The 23,756-nt window shown below is 37.0% G+C and overlaps 1 protein-coding gene across 1 annotated transcript in view; it reads left to right on the top strand.

Moving 5' to 3' along the window:
• DPY19L2 (dpy-19 like 2) overlaps nucleotides 1–22,522 on the top strand; it is a 92,995-nt gene extending 70,473 nt beyond the window's left edge. Inside the window, exons 17-22 of the mRNA XM_069588809.1 lie at nucleotides 356–380; nucleotides 11,190–11,309; nucleotides 12,229–12,403; nucleotides 19,064–19,163; nucleotides 20,473–20,598; nucleotides 22,314–22,522. Coding sequence (XP_069444910.1) covers nucleotides 356–380; nucleotides 11,190–11,309; nucleotides 12,229–12,403; nucleotides 19,064–19,163; nucleotides 20,473–20,598; nucleotides 22,314–22,464 — 697 coding nt within the window. The 3' untranslated portion in view covers nucleotides 22,465–22,522. The remainder of the gene's footprint in view (nucleotides 1–355; nucleotides 381–11,189; nucleotides 11,310–12,228; nucleotides 12,404–19,063; nucleotides 19,164–20,472; nucleotides 20,599–22,313) is intronic.
• The last annotated feature ends 1,234 nt before the right edge of the window (nucleotides 22,523–23,756 follow it).

The raw sequence follows: 23,756 nt of genomic DNA on the forward strand, positions 1-23,756 counted from the left end.
TAAAGCATAATATATGTATGTGATTGAATATTTCATAAATATTCTTTTTATTATTTATTTCTCCAGAGGTAGTATTTACCAATCAGTAAGACCCACTTTATCTTAACCAAAGAAGAGCATTTTGATACACTTTAAATAGAATGACTATAAATCATGCCTTTTAAATTTCCACTATATTTAGTAATTTTTATCTAATTTAGTAATTTTTTGGTAGAACTTAGTAATTTTTATCCAACAGCTTTATTTATATATTAATTTATTTAAAATATAAGAACAAATAAGTAGAGGTTCATTCTGATATAATCATAGTATAATGAACAGTCAGTTAACAGAGAATATTTTTCTTTTATTCCAGAAAACAGCTCCTTGAACATGGTGAGGTAAAGCTTTCATTTTAATCTCTGCTAGATTTGTCTATTATATTTAAGTTCTAGGATATTCACAAAGGTATAACCTTGCTGCAGGTACACCATCAGCAGTGCTAAAGTGATTCAATACTGGTAGTAGATTTCTGCTGATTCTTCCCGCTTTTTAAGCTGCTCTCAATTTTGAAGAGTGATAAGGACTTGACAACCAGAAAGCTGATTTATGACCACTGAGTATAATTAAATTAAATTACCTTCATTCATTCATTCAACAATAATAAACATTAATTTCTAGCCTGCTAAGCCAATCAGCTATGGGCCATCAGCAGGGTAGGTACTGTGACTGGTGACTTTGCCACACACAGACTTGATGGTCAATCAGTTATAATCTTAGCAGTGTTATAGGATACAACAGATGGTATAGCAGTGTTCCTGCTCTCAGATACATCTAATATTCCAGTGGAGAACAAAACAGGATAGTCTTTTCTTATGGTGCTAAATTGTTTTGCAATAAGAGATAAAATAGCATGGGCTAGAAATATAATTTCCTAAGTAATAGAACTTTGAGTCTTAAGGGACAGGTCAAATTTACATGAAAGGACAACTGATTGTGAACTTAATAGAAATAGCTTATGATGATAAACAATATGTTTTGAATAGTTACTGTGTGCCATGTACTGTGCTGTTTGAGTCTCGTATTATTATTCCCACTTTGCAAATAAGAAAATCATGTTAATTAAATGATATTAGCTGTTAAAGATAAATTATAACATCAAAATTACTCAACTCAGTGGAGGTTTAATTCTTTGCTCATATAAAGTTAAAACCAGAGTTTCGGATTAGCAGGTGGTTCTCCAACAAGCAGTGTTTCAGGGACCCAGATTTCTTCCACCTATGGTTCTGCCATCTTTAACTTGTGGTTTTCAGGCTTGATTTGTACAAGCCAGCAAAGAAAAAAGAACACTGCACACTGGAGGCTTTGTAAAAGCTATCCCTGGAAAATAGACAAATATTGCTTCCTGCTCACAGCCAGAACTCAGACATAGGGCCACACCTGACTGCCAGTGAAGCTGGGAAGTGGAATCTTGCTGTTTCTAGGAATAAGAGCGAAGAGTCTCTGCCGAGAACTAGAGACCTGGAGAAATGAAATAGTCCACCTAAGGTCTCACAGCAAATTTGCAGTAAATCTTGAGTTTATCCACTACCAATCCATTTCCAGTGCTCTCAGAGGAGTAGTCAGCACTTTACTGCTTCCTATGTGCCAGGTATTTTGGTTGGGGAAGGGGTAGTTATTTACATACTTTAATACTTTCATTCTCACAACAACCCACTGATGTAAATACTACTTTTTATTTCACATATTAAAAAAAAATGTGGCAAAGAGATGGTCAGTAATTTGCCTAAAGTCAGAAAGCTAGAGTGACCTGAGCTTTGTAGAGCCAAGTACTATGAATCCAGGCAGTATAGCAACAAAATCTATCTGTTTGTCACTCACTCTGCAACCACCTAATTCCATAAGTATTCTTTAAGTTTCTGCCTCCCCTTTTCACATTAGTTTGCTACCTTCTCATTGTCATTCATTTCTCCATTTATTCTTATTTTGCCCACTTTTATCTTTTGTGTTAATTCTGTATATTTATCCATTTAATCTTTTTTATGTGCCTACTATACACCAAGTTTTTACTTCTATGGAAATGAAGGTGTATAGTGGAAGGAAAAAATGAGAACATGTAAGTATATGTGCAGTGACAAAGGGAGATATAAAAGTAGTACAGAAGAAGTGATTAAATCTGTGTGGAGGGGATGTGGTAGTTGGAGAAAGGTCTTTAAAATGTATAGAGAAGAATAGCTAGCTAAAGACAAAGGATGCACGCGTGCAAGGAAGACAGAAAGTGAAAGAAAGTGAAAGTGAAGTCGCTCAGTCGTGTCCGACTCTTTGCGACCCCATGGACTGTAGCCTACCATGCTTCGCCGTCATGGGATTCTCCAGGCAAGAGTACTGGAGTGGGGTGCCACTGCCTTCTCCAAGGGAATCTTCCTGACCCAGGGGTCAAACCCAGGTCTCCCGCATTGGAGGCAGATGCTTTAACCTCTGAGCCACCAGGGAAGATCTAGGAAGACAGAAGGTAATGAATTTATCTGGTTTAGCTCAGTTCAGTCACTCCGTTGTGTCCAACTCTTTGTGACTCCATGGACTGCAGCAGGCCAGCCTTCCCTGTCCATCACCAACTCCCAGAGCTTGCTCAAACTCATGTCCATTGAGTCAGCGATGTCATGCAACCATCCCATCATCTGTTGTTCCCTTCTCCTGCCTTCAATCTTTCCCAGGGCCTTTTCCAATGAGTTGGTTCTTCACATCAGGTGGCAAAAGTATTGAAGCTTCAGTTTCAGCATCAGTCCTTCCAATGAATATTCAGGACTGATTTCCTTTAGGATTGACTGGTTTGACCTCCTGGATGACTCTCAAGAGTCTTCTCCAACATCACAGTTCAAAAGTATCAGTTCTTTGGCACTCCGCTTTCTGTATGGTCCAGCTCTCACATCCATACATAACTACTGGAAAAACCATAGCTTTGACTAGACAGACCTTTGTTGGCAAAGTAATGTCTCTGCTTTTTAATATGCTGTCTATGTTTGTCATAGCTTTTCTTCCAAGGAGCAAATGTCCTTTAATTTCATGGCTGCAGTCACCATCTGCAGTGATTTTAGAGCCCAAGAAAATAAAGTCTCTCTTTGTTTTCATTTTTTTCCCCATCTAGTTGCCATGAAGTAATGGGACCGGATGCCATGATCTTAGTTTTCTGAATGTCGAGTTTTAAACCAACTTTTTCACTCTCCTCTTTCACTTTCATCAAGAAGCTCTTTAGTTCTCTTTGCTTTCTGCCATAAGGGTAGTGTCATCTGCATATCTGTGGTTATTGATATTTCTCCCTGCAGTCTTGATTCCAGCTTGTGCTTCCTCCAGTGTGGCATTTTGCATGATGTACTCTGCATATAAGTTAAATAAGTAGGATGACAATATACAACCTCAATGTACTTCTTTCCCAATTTGGAACCAGTCTGTTGTTCCATGTCCTGTTCTAACTGTTGCTTCTTGACTTGCATGCAGGTTTCTCAGGAGGCAGGTTAGGTGGTCTGGTATTGCCATCTCTTTCAGAATTTTCCAGTTTATTGTGATCCACGCAGTCAAAGGCTTTGGCATAGTCAATAAAGCCGAAATAGATGTTTTTCTGGACTTCTGCTTTTTCAGTGATCCAGCAGATATTGGCAGTTTGATCTCTTGTTCCTCTGCCTTTTGTAAATCCAGCTTGAACATCTGAAAGTTCTTATTCACATACTGTTAAGTCCTACCTTGGAGAATTTTGAGTATTACTTTGCTAGTGTGTGAGATGAATGCAATTGTGCGGTAGTTTGAACATTCGTTGGCATTGCCTTTCTGTGGCTACTGCTGAGTTTTCCAAATTTATCCATAGATATAAGGCAAATCAGTGTTGTTGATGGATAAAAAAGACAAGGAGGTGGGAAAAGTAAGCATCTTTAGACTGTGGGAACTTTGTATGTAAAGAAGCTGGACGTTTTTAGGACCTTGCTGTAAAGTTGGAGATGGTATGGTCAGATCTGAGTTTTAAATATTTTAGTCTATTGGCACTAAAGATTATATATATATTTTTGAAAGGGAATTAGAAATCAAGCTGACCAAAAAGAGGACAGTGATAGAAAATCTCTAATTTTTTTAAACTAAAGTGGATATTTTAAACTCCTAATACATAAACAGATTAGAGATTTAAATTTCTAAAAACAGTAGATCTTACAGAAGGAGATGATAGCTTTCCGGGCAGTACCCAATGTGAAGTCTTGTGTCTTCTTGGCACCTAATCCTACTCCCGCTTGTGACTCACACTTGATAAATCTCTTTGGTTTGGGATGGAACTGTTTTCACCTTGACTTCCCTTGTGGCTCAAACGGTAAAGCGTCTGCCTACAATGTGGGAGACCCGGGTTCTATTCCTGGGTGGGGAAGATCCCCTGGAGAAGGAAATGGCAACCCACTCCAGTATTCTTGCCTGGAAAATCCAATGGATGGAAGAGCCTGGTTGGCTACTGTCCATGGGGTCACAAAGAGTTGGACACGACTGAGCGACTGCACTTCACCTTAGGAATGACAGGGTGTGAGAGGCAGAAACGTTGAGAAACTCTGAATGTGATATAACAAAAGGTTGTACATTCCAGCTTGTTTCAAAATTAGGTGAAAATTCCTTAGGATAATTTTTTCACCAGGAGTAAGTTCCAAGTTCCTTGCTTTGTGCCAACCCTCTGAATCAGGGACAGTCTGCAAATCTCAGCTCACTAAATGAACCCCTGGGTTACCTCCTTACTGTCGTGATATTACTAAAGCTTGTTAGATCAGTGGAGTCTATTGTGATTTTTTACTCATAATTTAATGCACTTGTGTTTTATTTATTGCATCATATTAGTTACTTTTAGCCAACTGTTCTATGTTACAAGCTTAGAAATTAGTGAAGGAATACTAATTCACAGGAAAGAAATAGTAATTCACAGGAAAGAAAAAGAAAGAGATTTAGAAACAATGTTTAGTTCCAGAATATCATAATACTGTGAAGAACTTGTGAAAAGATAGGCTAGGGAGAGATAACATTTAGAAGAATTAACTCCTGAGTATTCTTTTGACCTACTCATACCTCATTTTGAGCATGACAGTCAGTATTGCATCAGCCTTCATTTTTGTCTAGTCCCTAGTTTATTATATTATGTGATTACTTTATATTATATCCTTTATATTTAAGTCCATTTTATTTTGTGTTTTATATTATAAACAAAGTTTTTCTGTTATTGCCAAAGGGCTTTATATGACATACAGCTGAAGGCATATGTCATAACATACAACTTATTTGGAGCTATTCCGTTGAAAAAGTGAAGTGATACAGAATTTGGGGGAGGAATTACATCTTTTGAGAAACTGGTATTGAGTAATATATTTTGGGAATCCGTACACTTCTGTATTCACAGATTAATAGAACTAGTAGGCTCCAGTCCATGGGGTCACTAAGTTGGGCACGACTGAGTGACTTCACTTTCACTTTTCACTTTCCTGCATTGGAGAAGGAAATGGCAACCCACTCCAGTGTTCTTGCCTGGAGAATCCCAGGAACGGGGGAGCCTGGTGGGCTGCCATCTCTGGGGTTGCGCAGTCAGACATGACTGAAGCAACTTAGCAGCAGCAGCAGCATTGTTGAATAGTTTGTTGTTTGGATAGAAAGCATAAGTTAATAGTGCAAAATTATTATTACAGTTTTTAGATAATTGAGAACTGAGATGCACGAATAGGTGTGGAAGTTACAGGAAAACAGTAGTTCAGTTTTAGAAAAGATTTTCTCACATATATACAGCATCTATCTTTGTAACAGGTGTATTCCTATTCTGGAAATGGTGAATATTCTGTTCATAGATTTATAGAAGTGATCCCTGTTTTGGGTAGTTGATTAAAGTAGATGGCTCACATAATCTACCAATCTGTGATTTAGTGGCCCTCCAAAAAGGACCTATTTGGGTGTGAAATGTGTAGGTTTCTTTTCTTTCTCCAAAGCATGATTCAGATTTTGTCCAAGGGTGAGTCTGACTAAAGGAAAATGAAGGGTTGATTTTGAAATACATTTTCCACATTCCAAACTTGGGTTCAAGAATTATTTTTAAAAATTAAAGATGGCAGGTTTTAAACATCATTTAAAAAAAAAAAGCTTTAGGTACAATTTTTGCCATTCTGTTTTGTTTTTATTTTATTTTTAATTGGAGGCTAATTACAATATCGTGGTGCTTTTTGCCATACATTCACATGAATCAGCCATGGGTGTACATGTGTTCCCCATCCAGACCCTCCCTCCCACCTCCCTCCCTGTCCCATCCCTCAGGGTCATCCCAGAGCACCAGCCCTGAGCACCCTGCCTCATGCATCAAACCTGGACTGGCGATCTGTTTCACATATGACATGTTTCAGTGCTATTATCTCAAATCATCCCACTCTTGCCTTTTCCCACAGAGTCCAACAATCTGTTCTTTATACCTGTGTCTCTTTTGCTGTCTCACATATAGGGTTATAGTTACCATCTTTCTAAAATTCCATATATATGCATTAATGTACTACATTGGTGTTTTTCTTTCTGCCTTACTTCGCTCTCTATAATAGGCTCCAGTTTCATCCACCTCATTAGAACTGATTCAAATGCTGAATAATATTTTATTATTATTAATGATATTAATGTTTAATCATTAATATTAAATATTGTTATGTAAATGATATTTTTAATAGCTGAGTAATATTCAATTGTGTATATGTACCACAGCTTTATTATCCATTCATCTGCCGATGGACATCTCAGTTCAGTTCAGTTGCTCAGTTGTGTCCAACTCTGTTATTCCATGAACAACAGCACGCCAGGCCTCCCTGTCTATCACCAACTGCCGGAGTTCACCCAAACCTATGTCCATTGAGTTAGTAATGCCATACAACCATCTCATCCTCTGTCGTCCCCTTCTCCTCCTGCCCTCAATCTTTCCCAGCATCAGGGACTTTTCAGATGAGTCAGCTCTTCGTATCAGGTGGCCAAAGTATTAGAGTTTCAGCATCAACATCAGTCCTTCCAATGATCACCCAGGACTGATCTCCTTTAGGATGGACTGGTTGGATCTCCTTGCAGTCTAAGGGACTCTCAAGAGTCTTCTGCAACACCACAGTTCAAAACCATCAATTCTTCAGCACTCAGCTTCCTTTATAGTCCAAATCTCACATCCATGCATGACTACTGGAAAAACCATAGCCTTGACTAGACAGACCTTTGTTGACAAAGTAATGTCTCTGCTTTTAATATGCTTCTAGGTTGGTCATAACTTTCCTTCCAAGGAGTAAGCGTCTTTTAATTTCATGGCTGCAATCACCATCTGCAGTGATTTTAGAGCACAGAAAAATAAAGTCTGACACTGTTTCCACTGTTTCCCCATCTATTTGCCATGAAGTGATGGGACCAGATGCCATGATCTTCGTTTTCTGAATGTTGAGCTTTAAGCCAACTTTTTCACCTCCTCTTTCACTTTCATCATGAGGCCCTTTTGTTCTTCTTCACTTTCTGCCATAAAGGTGGTGTCATCTACATGTCTGAAGTTATTAACATTTCTCCCAGCAATCTTGATTCCAGCTTGTGTTTCTTCCAGTCCAGCATTTCTCATGATGTACTCTGCATAGAAGTTAAATAAGCAGGGTGACAATATACAGCCTTGACGTACTCCTTTTCCTATTTGGAATCAGTCTGTTGTTCCATGTCCAGTTCTAACTGTTGCTTCCTGACCTGCACACAGATTTCTCAAGAGGCAGGTCAGGTGGTCTGGTATTCCCATCTCCTTCAGGATTTTCCACAGTTTATTGTGATCCACACAGTCAAAGGTTTTGGCATAGTCAATAAAGCAGAAATAGATGTTTTCCTGAAACTCTCTTGCTTTTTCGAAGGTCCAGAGGATGTTGGCAATTTGATCTCTGGTTCCTCTACCTTTTCTAAAACGAGCTCGAACATCTGGAATTTCACAGTTCACATATTGCCGAAGCCTGGCTTGGAGAATTTTGAACATTACCTTACTAGCATGTGAGATGAGTGCAATTGTGCAGTAGTTTGAGCATTCTTTGGCATTGCCTTTCTTTGGGATTGGAATGAAAACTGACCTTTCCATTCCTGTGGCCACTGCTGAGTTTTCCAAATTTGCTGACATATTGAGTGCAGCACTTTTACAACATCATCTTTTAGGATTTCAAATAGCTCAACTGGAATTCCACCACCTCCACTAGCTTTGTTTGTAGTGATGCTTCCTAAGGCCCACTTGACTTCACATTCCAGGATGTCTGGCTCTGAGTGAGTGTGAGTGATCACACCATTGTGATAATCTGGGTCGTGAAGATCTTTTTTGTACAGTTCTTCTGTGTATTCTTGCCACTTCTTCTTAATATCTTCTGTTTCTGTTAGGTCCATACCATTTCTGTCCTTTATTGAGCCCATCTTTGCATGAAATGTTCCCTTGGTATCTCTAATTTTCTTGAAGAGATCCCCAGTCTTTCCCATTCTATTGTTTTCCTCTATTTCTTTGCCTTGATCACTGAGGAAGGCTTTCTCATCTCTCCTTGCTATTCTTTGGAACTCTGCATTCAAATGGGTATATCTTTCCTTTTCTCCTTTGCTTTTCACTTCTCTTCTTTTCACAGCTGTTTGTAAGGCCTCCTCAGACAGCCGTTTTGCTTTTTTGCGTTTCTTTTTCTTAGAGATGGTCTTGATTCCTATTTCCTGTACAATGTCACAAACCTCCATCCATGGACATCTAGCTTGCTTCCATGTCCTGACTATTGTAAGCAGTTCTACGATGAACATTGGGACATTGGGGTACACGTATCTCTTTCAATTCTGGTTTCCTCAGTGTGTATGCCCAGCAGTGGGATTGCTGGGTCATATGCCATTCCATTTTAAATATCAATTACATGTTTATGATTGTAAGAATAGCACTTGTTTTTAAAATTTGAAAAACCAGAAAAATTACCAATCAGGAATAATCTCTGTAGACTTTTTAGGTATACTCTCTTATAGTCTTTCCCCCTGTGCATATATATTATATACACACATAAATGGTTTTCATAGAATTAATATTATTTTGTAAATGTAGAATTTTATATTCTGAAAACTTTGGTTCAGTTGCTAAGTCGTGTCAGACTCTGCAACCCCGTGGACTGCAGTACGCCCGACTTCCTTATCCTTCACCATCTCCCAGAGCTTGCTCAAACTCATGTCCATCGAGTTGGTGATGCCATCCAACCATCTCATCCTCTGTCATCCTCTTGTCCTCCTGCCTTCAGTCTTTCCTAGTATCTGGGTCTTTTCCAGTGAGTCAGTTCTTCGCGCCAGGTGGCCAAAGTTATTGAAGCTTCAGTATCAGTCCTTCCAAAGAATATTCAGGATTGATTTCCTTTAGGATTGACTGGTTTGATCGCCTTCCTGTCCAAGGGACTCTCAAGCATCTTTTTCAGCACCACAGTTGAAAAGCATCAATTCTTCAGCATTCGGCCTTCGTGATGGTCCAACTGTCATTCTGTACACAATTACTGGAAAACCCGTAGCTTTGACTATATAGACCTTTGCTGGCAAAGTGATGGAGATGCTTTTTAATATGCTGTCTAGGTTTGCCATGGCTTTTTTTGCAAGGAGCAAGCGTCTTTTAATTTCATGGCTGCAGTCACCATCTGCAGTGATTTTGGAGCCCCCCCAAAATAAAGTCTGTCGCTGTTTCCATTTTTTCCCCATATATTTGCTATGAAGTGATGAGACCAGATGTCATGATCTTTGTTTTTGAAAACTGTTCCACACCATTAAATAGTCTTCCAATATATTAATGTCTATATAACATGTGATAATGGAGCTTCTCTGGTAGCTCAGATGGTAAAGAATCCGCCTAAAATGCAGGAAATGCAGGAGACCTGGGTTTGATTACTGCATTGGGAAGATACCCTGGAGAAGGGGATGGAAACCCACTCCAGTATTCTTGCCTGGAGAATCCCATGGACAGAGGAGCCTGGGGGGCTACAGTACATGGGGTTGTAAAGAATTAGACACAGCTGAGGAACTAACACTTTACTTTTCACATGTGAAAATGCAGTAATTTACTTAGTCTTCTATATTGTTCATTTAGTTTGTTTCTATTTCTGGTGTGAAAAACTCACTTAAGTTACCATCTTTGTAGAAGTATTTTTATGTTTTGATTATTCCCTTTAATACCTAGATTCAAAATTTAGGTTGGTTTGGTTCTAGGGTCTTGGTTAGACCCTAGCCAAGGTTGGCTCTTTTCTAGGATCTTGATAAATATTGCTAAATTACAAAAATATACCAGTTATTACAGTGTGTGGTTTCATGGCATCCTCTCTAATACTCAATATTAATTTAATATTTGTCAGTTTTATAGATGAAAATATTATTTTTACTATTTACCTTGTTTTAATACTAGTAGTTTAGAACATGATTTTTAGTTACTTTTACTCATATTAATTCTTTGTCCATTTATGTACTGAGAAGTTTGTTGATATTTTATGAATATGTCTGTTAGAAAAGTTTTGTTTGAAAACTTAGTGCAACTCCATCTTAATCAAAATGGGGTGTCCTACTGATTAGTACAAATATTTATACAATCCCACTACTTCTAAAATAATCTAGATTGTGTTATGATTTTTGTTGCTGACTGAATATCACAAATTTTTGAAGCATCCCATATTTTTAAGTCTCTGTGACTCCCTTTTTCACCTGGTGTAGGTCCTTGCTCAAATACCACCTTTTTGAGGAGTTCCACTCTGATGATCCTAAGTACACTTGCACCTTATGCTTGTGACCTCACACCACAGCCTGCATTTCAGTCTCCTTTTCAGCTCTCCTTCCTTTTCCATCATACTTACCACTTTCTCAAAGACTGTTTAATAGGCTTTGTTATTTGATATGTCCATTTATTTTCTGTCTCTCCTTACTAAATGTACTAAAATGTGAGTCTCATGAGGACAGGAATTGCTCAGTGTCGTTTTAGCACCCGACTATATCCAAAGCACTCAGAACAGTACCTGGCATATAGCAGGCATTTGATAAATCTTTGTTGAATAAATGAATGAATATTAATAGTTGCATTACTGAGTTAAAAGATCCTTGTCCTAGTGAATAACAATAGTTTTAATATACTTTATTGTACATATACTAATTTTAAAATATGAAGTGAATATTAATTTTGTTTTGTGTTTTTATAGATAATTTTTCACACATTGCAGTTGTTTGCATTTACTCCCCTTGCCATTTTAATTATGAGGCTGAAGCTCTTTTTGACACCTCACATGTGTGTTATGGCTTCCCTGATATGTTCTCGGCGGGTAAGGTATTCATTCTTTCATAACTGCTCTGTAACACTATAGCAACTGTAATGTAGTTATTCATGGTTTTGCTCACTAATCTAAAACATAAAGGCACTTGGTGTTTGTTTAGCTTAAGTGATTTAAAGTACTAGTTTGTGATTCATTATAGCATAAGAAAAGCAAATTCAAGTAGCCTTGAAATTTATTCCTAGACTTTAGCTGATAATTCTGTGACTTTCCCCTCTATTAGTATTCTCACTAATATAATTTCTGAAATTTAGGTCAGTGTAATAGCTTCATGGCCCACCAAAACTATCCTCGAGCACTCTTGTAATACTAGAGAAGATGCAGTGCAATTGCTCTAGTATTGTCTGTTGGGCTTGGATAATCGGTGGAAAAGTTGTCAGTTTCTAGGGTTCTGTTACTGTAGTTCATATGCAAGATAGCTAGATAAAGTAGCTAGAATTTTGGGACCAAGTTACTTCTAGAGACCCCTTACTTGGTTTTGATTATAAATGTTTTGCCTTAGAATATCATAATATTTAAATTCCTGAGAGGATAAAAATTTTCAGTACTAATGATGTTTTCCTAGATATTCAAGATGTCCATAAAAGACATCCAGATATTACAGGATTTAGTTTGAGGATATGTCAGAATTATGATTTGTTAACCTTAACTCCTGGTTGTAAATCTGTACTGGAAGGATCAGGTATTTCTTCTTTAATTTTTTCAAGAGAACAGTAAGCTCCATTTTTAACTGGATCATATAATTCTAAAATATTTGCTGGTTTTAAACAATAGATAATTATTATATTTTGTATATTATTAGTATCAAATGGTAATCCATCTTGGTTTAGGTAGAAAGGTGAGAATATATTATTGACCCAATAGCACTGTTCATATAAGAATTATAAATAAATGGTTTCTTTCATTTCAGCTCTTTGGCTGGCTTTTTTTCAGAGTTCGTTTTATGCCTCTTATCCTCAGTCTTGTATCAATAATGTCAATACAAGGTTATGCAAACCTCCATAATCAATGGAGCATAATAGGAGAATTTAATAATTTGCCCCAGGAAGAACTGATACAGTGGATCAAATACAATACCAGGCCAGGTATGTAGCTGTTTTGATTATATGTATAGCTAGCACACACACATACACTTATACACGTTATAGGTTGTTATACATTTGTATATATTGTATAGTTGTCATTTCGTATATATATGTGGGTATATATACAATTAAAAAAAACACATGCATTCATACCTTCACACATTTTCAGTGTGTCAATTGCAGTGTTCACCAAATCAAATTTCCAAAAGGAAATTTTGTGTCCTTTTTAAACCCCTCCTGGATATCTGTCAAAAAGAATTTTAATTGATATCTAGAGTTAATAATTGTTCACAAGTTATATGCTATAACTCTGAGATTATTATTGTATTTTAATCATAGCAGTGACACGTCAAAGTAAAAAACCTTTAGTGACAAACTTTTGCACTGTGTGACAGGCCACTGGAGAAACCAGTTTTGACTGTGGGGAGGTTAGCAATACCCTTCCCATGACTTCCACCAGTGCATACCCTCTGCTTCATGTCTATAAAACCAATCTCATATAGAAGGGTTAAAATCTTGGATGTTCGGGTTTTTTCACTAACTCATCTCAAAAAGATGATTATACATGCTACTTTAAAATAGTTTAAAATATTCTTCTAGTTTTTCTTCTCTTACAGTCTTTATCTAAGACTGCCTCAAGCAGATTGATATTTACTTCATTTTTAAATACCTTTCCAGAGAATGAATATATTCTGTGCTATTTTCTGCAACTACTCTATAGTCCTGTCTGAGACAGTTTTTTTCAGGCTTAATTTCTTCCCTATGATTTAAGTTTATCCTGTGACTCTTTGAGCCACTTTTCTCCTATCTCTTATTTGGTAGTCACCATTTTACTAATTAGCTATCATTAAGGTAAACTTCTTTGAGAAACCTATATGCAGGTCAGGAAGCAACAGTTAGAACTGAACATGGAACAACAGACTGGTTCCAAACAGGAAAAGGAGTACATCAAGGCTGTATATTGTCACCCTGCTTATTTAAGTTATATGCAGAGTACATCATGAGAAACACTAGGCTGGAAGAAGCACAAGCTGGAATCAAGATTGCCAGGAAAAATATCAATAACCTCAGATATGCAGATGATACCACCCTTATGGCAGAAAGTGAAGAGGAACTAAAAAGCCTCTTGATGAAAGTGAAAGAGGAGAGTGAAAAAGTTGGCTTAAAGCTCAACATTCAGAAAACAAAGATTATGGCATCTGGTCCCATCACTATATGGGAAACAGATGGGGAAACAGTGGAAACTTTATTTGGGGAGCTTCAAAATCACTGCAGATGGTGATTGCAGCCATGAAATTAAAAGACGCTTACTCCTTGGAAGAAAAGTTATGACCGACCTAGATAGTATATTCAAATCAGAGACATTAGTTTGCCAACAAAGGTCTGTCTAGTCAAGGCTATGGTTTTTCCAGTGGTCATGTATGGATGTGAGAGCTGGACTGTGAATAAAGCTGATCGCCGAAGAATTGATGCTTTTGAACTGTGGTGTTGGAGAAGACTCTTGAGAGTCCCTTGGACTGCAAGGAGGTCCAACCAGTCCATTCTGAAGGAGATCAGCCCTGGGTGTTCTAGGATGCTAAAGCTGAAACTCCAGTACTTTGGCCACCTCGTGCAAAGAGTTGACTCATTGGAAAAGACTTTGATGCTGGGAGGGATTGGGGGCAGGAGGAAAAGGGGACAACAGAGGATGAGATGGCTGGAATACATCACCGACTTGATGGACATGAGTTTGAGTGAACTCCGGGAGATGGTGATGGACAGGGAGGCCTGGCGTGCTGCGATTCATGGGGTCACAAAGAGTCGGACATGACTGAGCCACTGAACTGAACTGAACTGAACTGAAGGTAAACTTATAAACTTCAACTCAAATATTTGGTCTGTGGCTTTCAAAGGATGACAATGACAATGCCTCATCACTTAGACTCTAGGTCTTAGAGCTTCCAGGCTAGTTTAATCAGAATTTTTAAATTAATACTTTATTTTTTCCCTATAAGGTACAAGGTAGTTACTGCCTTTACTCTCTCTCACCCCTCACCACTTACACCTGTTTTTCCAAAGCTTTAAAAGGTATCTGTTCTTTTCATGTTTGCTTGCGTCTTTGTTCCAGTGTTTGTCTTGGGTTCTTGGCAAAGAAAGCCTATGTTTAGCAACTTAACCTTCTAAGAGATTTCCCACAAACTCTTACCTCATTTTTGCCTCTTCTTTGATCCTACCAATTTTTCTCATCTCTGTATTATGAGTTCTCTCATGGTTACTACATGTTTTATTAAAAGAAGCTTGAGATTCTGTAATTAAGGTGAGACTAGAGCTTACATTCAGGTCCACCATGTAGCTTTGCATAGTTTGTACACAGCACAAAGGTGCTCAGTTGAGAGGACAAGTGGGAACTCTAATCCAGCCTGTGGTCCACTCACAAGTCATATGTTAGTGAGGTTCTGTCAGATCTGAAGGGATCTTTTTTCTAATACATGCAGTAGGCTAATTGGAGATTTAAATATATTATAGAAAAGATCCTGTGGTTTCCCTGTCATGCTCATATTTGATGCTGTACTCCCAAGAGGAAAGAAGCAGCTAAGGAGTATTTCTCCCTCTCCTTCTGTTTCATAGACAGTTTCTTCTCCATGGTTTCAGTTTTTTCTGGACAGGCTTCCCTAGTTTCTTCTGGATGACCCTGGTCCTGAGCTTGGGTCCCTCTAGCCAAGAGTTTCTCAACATGTGTTGGCAAAGTAATGTCTCTGCTTTTCAATATGCTATCTAGGTTGGTCATAACTTTTCTTCCAAGGAGTAAGCGTCTTTTAATTTCATGGCTGCAGTCACCATCTGCAGTGATTTTGGAGCCCCCCAAAATAAAGTCTGACACTGTTTCCACTGTTTCCCCATCTATTTCCCATGGAGAGATGGGACTGGATGCCATGATCTTCGTTTTCTGAATGTTGAGCTTTAAGCCAACTTTTTCACTCTCCTCTTTTACTTTCATCAAGAGGCTTTTTAGTTCCTCTTCACTTTCTGCCATAAGGGTGGTGTCATCTGCATATCTGAGGTTATTGATATTTCTCCCGGCAATCTTGATTCCAGCTTGTGCTTCTTCTAGCCCAGCGTTTCTCATGATGTACTCTGCATATAAGTTAAATAAGCAGGGTGACAATATACAGCCTTGATGTACTCCTTTTCCTATTTGGAACCAGTCTGTTGTTCTATGTCCAGTTCTAACTGTTGCTTCCTGACCTGCATATAGGTTTCTCAAGAGGCAGGTCAGGTGGTCTGGTATCCCATCTCTTTCAGAATTTTCCACAGTTGATTGTGATCCACACAGTCAGAGGCTTTGGCATAGTCAATAAAGTCCACAGTATGAAAACGCCATTCAGATATGACCTAAATCAAATCCCTACAATTATACAGTGGATGTGAGAAATGGATTCAAGGGATTAGTTCTGATAGAGTGCCTGAAGCACTGTGGACAGAGTTTCATAACATTGTGCAGGAGGTGGTGATGAAAACCATGTCCAAGAAAAAGAAATTCAAAAAAACAAAATGGTTGTCTGAGGAGGCCTTACAAATAGCTGAGAAAAAAAGAGAAGTGAAAGGCAAAGGAAAAAAGGAAAGATACACTCATCTGAATGCAGAGTTCCAAAGAATAGCAAAGAGATAAGAAAGCCTTCCTAAGTCAACAAAGCAAAGAAACAAAGGAAAACAATAGAATGGGAAAGACTAGAGATCTCTTCAAGAAAATTAGATATACCAAGGGAACGTTTCATACAAAGATGGGCTCAATAAAGGACAGAAATGGTATGTACCTAACAGAAGCAGAAGATATTGAGAGGAGGTGGCAAGAATACACAGAACTGTACAAAAAGATCTTAATGACCCAGATAATCACGATGGTATGATCACTTGCCTAGAGCCAGACATCCTGGAATGCAAAGTCAAGTAGGTCTTAGGAAGCATGACTATAAACAAAGCTACTGGAGGTGACGGAGTTCCAGCTGAGCCATTTCAAATCCTAAAAGATGATGCTGTGAAAGTACCGCACTCAATATTCCAGCAAATTTGGAAAACTCAGCAGTGGCCACAGGGCTGGAAAAGGTCAGTTTTCATTCCAGTCCCAAAGAGGCACTGCCAAAAATGCTCAAAGTACTCCACAATTGCACTCATCTCACCTGCTAGCAAAGTAATGCCTAAAATTCTCCAGACGAGGCTTCACTAACTGAGAACTTCCAGATGTTCAAGCTGGATTTAGAAAAGACAGAGGAACCAGAAGTGCAAGCTGGAATCAAGATTGCTGGAAGAAATATCAATAACCTCAGATATCCAGATGACACCACCTTTGTGGCAGAAAGCAAAGAGGAACTAACAAGCCTCTTGATGAAGGTGATAGAGGAGAGTGAAAACTTTGGCTTAAAACTCAGTGTTGAAAAAATGAAGATCATGGTATCCAATCATGGCAAATAGATGGGAAACAATGGAAACAGTGACAGACTTTATTTTCTTGGGCTCCAAAATCACTGCAGATGGTGACTGCAGCCATGAAATTAAAAGAAGCTTTCTCCTTGGAAGAAAAGCTATGACAGACCTAGACAACATATTAAAAAGCAGAGACATTACTTTGCAGACAAAGGTCTATCTAGTCAAAGCTATGGTTTTTCCAGTAGTCATGTATGGATGTGAGAGCTGGACCATAAAGAAAGTTGAGTGCCGAAGAACTGATACTTTTGAACTGTAATGTTGGAGAAGACTCTTGAGAGTTGGCCAGGACATCAAACCAGTCAGTCCTAAAGGAAATCGATCCTGAATATTCATTGGAAGGACTGATGCTGAAGCTGAAGCTTCAATACTTTGGCCACCTGATGTGAAGAACTGACATTGGAAAAGACCCTGATGCTGGCAAAGATTGAGGCAGGAGGAGAAGGGGAGGACAGAGGATGAGATGGTTGGATGGCATCACCGACTCAATGGACCTGAGTTTGAGCTAGCTCTGGGAGCTGGTGAAGGACAGGGAAGCTGGTGTGCTGCAGTCTGTGGGTTTGCAAAGATTTGGACATGACTGAGTGATTGAAGAGCAACAACAAATTCATTCAAAGTTACATTTAGAAAGGTTAATTATATTTGAAAATAAATATTCAATTGTTTCCAGTAGATCTGAGTAATATGCCTAGTTCTTATTGGTGGTTTTACTTTGCTGATTAAAAGTGATAATGATCCTCATAATTATATAATCATTTATTATATGATTATAATAAGTCATATTTATTTCTTTCCATTTGGTCTTTTTGTCTCTCAAGAAATACGACTAAAACTGAAGCCACACAGTAGATTTTGGTGTATCACTAGTTATAACCAAAAAGCAATGAATTTATACATGTTATTACTCCAGAAAGTACTATTAACACGTAATGAAATAGTTTGATGAAATGTATATATTTATAAATTCAAGGCTTAGTTATGAATATTTAAAAGTGATCTAAGGGAAGAAAACAATGCCTTCATCTGGCAGGTTCTCAGGATTACAGTTCACAACCCACGAAACTCACTTTAAAACATGTACCATGAGACTTGCCCTTTATAAGTCTTTTAGTTCCTAGAACTTTAGACTATTGGAACAAGATATGAAATTTTACAATTTTTTCCAGTCCTGTCTTTGTAGTGCTATCTGTTAGTATAGCATTTGAACAGAACAGTGTGCTCTAGTGAAATGGCTAAGAGGGTGGGCCCTGATAGTTCCGCGCTATGCTGTCTTGGGCCAATTGCTTTGCTGTCTCTTAGCTTCCTAACCTACAAAACAGGTATAACATAGAACCCACCCCCAAAGCTGTGCAAGTTAAATTGTATAATCACCAAGTGTATGCCACCAAGATAACATTTAACAAAAGTTGGCTATTATTGTGTAGAATATCAGTAAATATTAAGTGAAAAAAAAAAAGAATGCTGTCAATGATTATTATTTTAACTGTACTTCATCTTTGGAGAAGGCAATGGCACCCCGCTCCAGTACTCTTGCCTGGACAATCCCCTGGATGGAGGAGCCTCGTGGGCTGCAGTCTGTGGGGTCACGAAGAGTCGGACACAACTGAGCAATTTCCCTTTCACTTTTCACTTTCATGTATTGGAGAAGGAAATGGCAACCCACTCCAGTGTTCTTGCCTGGAGAATCCCAGGGACAGGGGAGGCTGGTGGGCTGCCATCTGTGGGGTCACACAGAGTTGGACACGACTGAAGTGACTTAGCAGTAGCAGTACTTCATCTTTCGTGGGCTTCCTTGGTAGCTCTTCTGGTAAAGGATCCGCCTGCAATGCAGGAGAGCCTGGTTTGATTCCTGGGTTGGGAAGATCCTCTGGAGAAGGGGCAGGCTACCCATTCCAGTATTCCTGAGCTCCCCTGGTGGCTCAGCTGGTGAAGAATCTGCCTGTGATATAGGAGACCTGAGTTCAATTCCTGGGTTGGGAAGATCCCCTGGAGGAGGAAATAACAACCTACTCTGGTATTCTTAAAAATCCCATGGACAGAGGAGCCTGGTAGGCCACAGTCCATGGGGTCAGAAAGAGTTGGACATGACTGAGCAACTAAGCGCAGCACATCTTTCTTAACTGGGTTCAAATATTATAGATGAGTAACTTTTGGTTTTCTTTAAAACATGTTGTTAAGAAATATAATCTTGTTTTCCAGATGCTGTTTTTGCTGGTGCCATGCCTACGATGGCAAGTGTCAAGCTTTCCACTCTTCACCCCATTGTGAATCACCCACATTATGAGGATGCTGACTTGAGGTGGGCAACTGATAGAATACTACAACCAGACACACCAATGACTTCTACTGACTTATAGGAATAGGGAAAATTTTTATATACACACATACACATTCTTTCATTCTCATGTTCATTCTAGAAGTTAAAAAGTAGTAACAATTCAGAAATTACAACATGTACCTGTTAAAGCAACCTTAATAAATTGCTGAAAACTGAAAAAAGCAAAACTGAATTTTGCTCAAAGTAAAATAATAGATCACATTTATGACTAGCCTCTGTGTGTTTCTATGGGTGTGTGTATTCCAGTGACACTCCTAAGTAGTAGTAACAAGAAGGGAATACAATTGGCTCATGGCCATCATTTACCAACCCCTGTTCTAGATTCCACAGCCCCTCCGCCTGATTTAAGAAACCACTCTTGATCTTACTGGTGGCCAATGATTAGCCTTTTCTTCACAGGTAAAAACAGTTTATGAAGTCCACTATGTTAAATGCTTTTACGAAAATTTGGGTTGCTCTTTTATTAGTTGATTATGGGAACCCTAGTTTCCACTGAAATCTGAAAGTTTTGTTTTCCTTAAGTGACTTTTAAAAATCATTTTAATCACCCAATAATTGGATAATCTTTTCCTTTTAATGTGACTTTGGTTTATTGTTCAAGGTAATATTTTAAATTAAACTTCTATGTTTGGCTTTGAAGATTGGGCATTCTGTATGCTTGAACTCTTAAGAAAAGTCTAATGTATAATTGATCATTTACTTAGGATTTTATAAAAACTCCCATTTAGAACTAAATCATCTGTCTACCATATTTTAGTAAGCATTCCTGTTTCTCAAGCTTCTGTTAGGGTACTTTCTCTACCTGACTACTACTGTAGATGCTCACTGTCTAATTATTCTATTTACTACATTCAGCTTCAACTCATATGTCTTTCAAACCTTCTCTAAATGAAATTATCTACTGAAATCTGTATTTTCACTATATTTAGCCTCTATCTGAGTTTCTTCCAGATTAGTTGATTTCTTAAATTATGCAAAGATACTTTTATATTCTGAACTATTATACTGCTACCTATCTCTAGACTCTAAACTGGCTTATACACTGATAAACAGCACCTGCAAAATTCAAATTTCTGTAAGTTTTAGAACATTTAAAATGTAAGTAAAATGTGGAAATTTCTATCCCCAAATAATTCATGCTGTTTGGGGTCATGTATAATCAGGGCTCCATCCAGTAAGCATTGGGGTTTTAATTTGGTAACAAAATTTCTTTAGTCAACTCTATTATCACTTATTTAGAAACTTTTTTTTAACTTGTTTGAATTTAAAGAGCTCGGACAAAAATAGTTTACTCCGCATATAGTCGAAAATCTGCAAAAGAAGTGAGAGATAAGTTGGTGGAGTTACATGTAAATTACTACATTTTAGAAGAGGCATGGTGTGTTGTGAGAACTAAGTGAGTATGAGCCCTATGCTCTATGATATATGGTATATATTAAAGCAGTGAATGTTTTACTTCATTACAGCAGTCCTGATTCTCTAAAAATTTTTATTTTAAATTAATTCCATTAAGTTGTTATCTTGGTATTTTATTTAAAATTCTTGCATGGAATTATACTATCTAAGCATAATGTAATTTCAGAAATGATAGTGTATTTTGCTATCCTAATTCTTTCATTTTAACATCTGAATGTAGCTTTTTTCCATAATTTTCACATTTTTAAAATTTTATTAGATATCTAAAATAGATTTGAATTTATAGCAAAGTGAGATACTAGCATTCTGCTACTATTACATTTGCTTTATAAGACATATAAGAAAAGTGTCACATAACTCAGAAGGACATAAGAAAATGTTTCTAATTAACAGTTTTAAATTTCTAAATTTTGAATACCTAAAAATACATCAAATTCTGAGATGTGTAATGAATATCTTCAGGCCTTTGTTTAGTCTCCTTGATTTAAAAAATCCTTAGTTGTATTAATCTTAACATTAAGAATTTTCATTTCTCCCATGAATAATTAGGAATTGGCTATATGAGACTTTTGAAGAGCTAATTTTTGAGATTTTAGTAGCTAATCTTTGTATCTAATTTTAAAATTGAATAAATGATGTATAGGAAGAAGTGTATCAGTACTTGCAAATGTGCGTGGGGTCTAAACACTCCAATCAAATGTCAGAGGTTGAGACTGAATACAAAAGCAAAACCCATCTATGTCCTTCCTTACAGGAAGATGCATTTTAAGTACAAATACATGAAAGAAAGGTTGAAGTAGAAAGGATAGAAATGTTACCACTTGAGTAACCAACCGTGTGTGTAGCATATGCTAAATATGTATTTTCTAGCATATTCTAAAAAGGCAACACTATGGTGTGGAAGGAAGATCAGTACTTACCTAGACTGATGTTTCAGGGAGAGGATTGACTATGAAAGGGTACAAGGGGACTCGTTGAGGTGATGGAAATTTTCCATGTTATGATTATGATGATGCTCACACACTTATATACATTTACCCATGCTTATGAAAATTTACACATAAACTGGGTGAATTTTATTGTACGTAAATTATACCTCAATGTAGACTGATTTTGTCTGACTTCTTCCCTGTAATGATTCCCGTGCAGGGTTATTCTCTAGTGGGAAATATCTCATTCAGTCCACTCAGAAAGGGAAGAGTTGAGGGGAGTAACAGTGGCGCAAGAGCTTATCTTTCCTGCTTTGGACTTGATATGTTATCATGCTAATTTAATTCAAAATTTAAGTTCAAGAATATGAAGTAGGTAATTCATCAGGAATTAGATTAACTATTAACTTTGCTTTAATTTGTCTCATTTTACTGTAAACGGGTATTATACTTGGATAGCAGTACCGTTTAGAACATATATTCATTTATATTTCACTTTGAAGGTGGATTTTTAAATATATGTTTCTGAATTACATTGAGCTCTTATTATTTTATTCAATAATATATTGGTTATTTGGTTAACTAGAATATAAGAATATAGCATAATTTCATTTTATTAATATCTCTAAATTTTAAACATGTTTTTTGAAATGTACTAAGATCTTTAATTTATTAAATGTCTCTAAAAATCTGAGATATTTTATAATTATAGTTCTTCTAGATATGAATGCATTTTTAATATATATATGTGTGCTTATTTTTTCAGGCCCGGTTGCAGTATGCTTGAAATTTGGGATGTGGAAGACCCTTCTAACTCAGCTAACCCTCCCTTATGTAGCATCTTGCTAAAGGATGCGAGGCCATACTTCACCACAGTGTTTCAGAATAGTATGTACAGAGTGTTAAAAGTTAATTGAGAAAAGACTGCCCTTTACACTATGGTGCAAAGAGGTGCACAAAAACAATCACTTTAGTTTATTTACATTAATAAAAATCACAAGCTTTAATAAGGACCCTTAAAAACAAGATAACAAAAATGATTTAAACTTTTTCTAATTTCTAAAAGGTAAATTATTTCATTGTTTTCCATTGAATGTCAGCCTTATTAAACTTGTCATATAAATGAGTAAATCATTTCGTATTCCGTAAATAAATGTTCATCTTAAAGTTTTAAAGAAGAAAAATATATGTAAGAGAACAATGAAATTGAATAAATCAAGACTATATAAGTCCTTTTGTATCCAACTAGGCAAATTGCTTCTAATTTCCTCTAGTATTCTAGGATGTACCAACTCAAACTCTTTAAAACACTTAGAAGAGACTAATGCAGTCTCTGAAATGACACTTCCCTAAGATCCTGGTACTGATCACAACCTCTGTCTTTGTGAGGAAATTTGTTTGTAACCATGTGTCTATTAAGGTTGTTTTTGCTTTTAGTAGCCCTCGGGAAAGATCTTTAATAGCTTTTAACAACTTTTTTAAAAAATCATTTTTAAGTTAAGTATTTTTCAAAACAGCTTATTTTGCAATGTTTTCAATCTTTTTAAATTTATTTATCCAGCCAGATATTTTCCATTGATCAGTTCTCAATTTAACTTCAGCAGATTATTAATCTGTCTTTTAGAATACAGTGGGGTTTTTTTTTCTTTTACTATCCAAGTAAAATTGTTATAGTACACAGCCAAATTTAGGTCATAAGCATAATCAGAAAAGAAAACCCAGTTTTATCAAATAAAATTGAAAAAGCAAAGGCATTTTCATCTTGAAGTCCTGTAGCTCATTGGTCATAGTCATTTTTACCCCAGTCACCATCTTTTTTAATAATATGTTTTAAGTCCTTATTTAGCTTTGGTTTTGGATGAGGACAGTAATGTTTTATAGATGCTCTCTTCCAGTATAAAACTTATCCAACAGTAATGCTTTGAAAAGTGTTAGTTATCTGGAAAATATGGTTGCCAAGTGGAAAGGTACACACTCTCTCTGACTGATAGATGTTGAATATGCCAGATCTGTAGTATTTTAATGTGCATCTGCTTTAATAATCTTGGAATGTTTGTAATTCCCTTGTTTTTGGCCTTCTCTGTGTTTGAGATAGCAAAATGACTTAATTCCATAGATTAGTTCATATTTTATAGTAGGTAGAAAATTACATATACAGGAAAACCAATAAATTATTTTTCAACTTTTATTATAATTGTAAAATATTTTA

Source organism: Ovis canadensis, chromosome 4 (assembly GCF_042477335.2).
Source record: "Ovis canadensis isolate MfBH-ARS-UI-01 breed Bighorn chromosome 4, ARS-UI_OviCan_v2, whole genome shotgun sequence".
NCBI classification, from domain to species: Eukaryota; Metazoa; Chordata; class Mammalia; order Artiodactyla; family Bovidae; genus Ovis; species Ovis canadensis.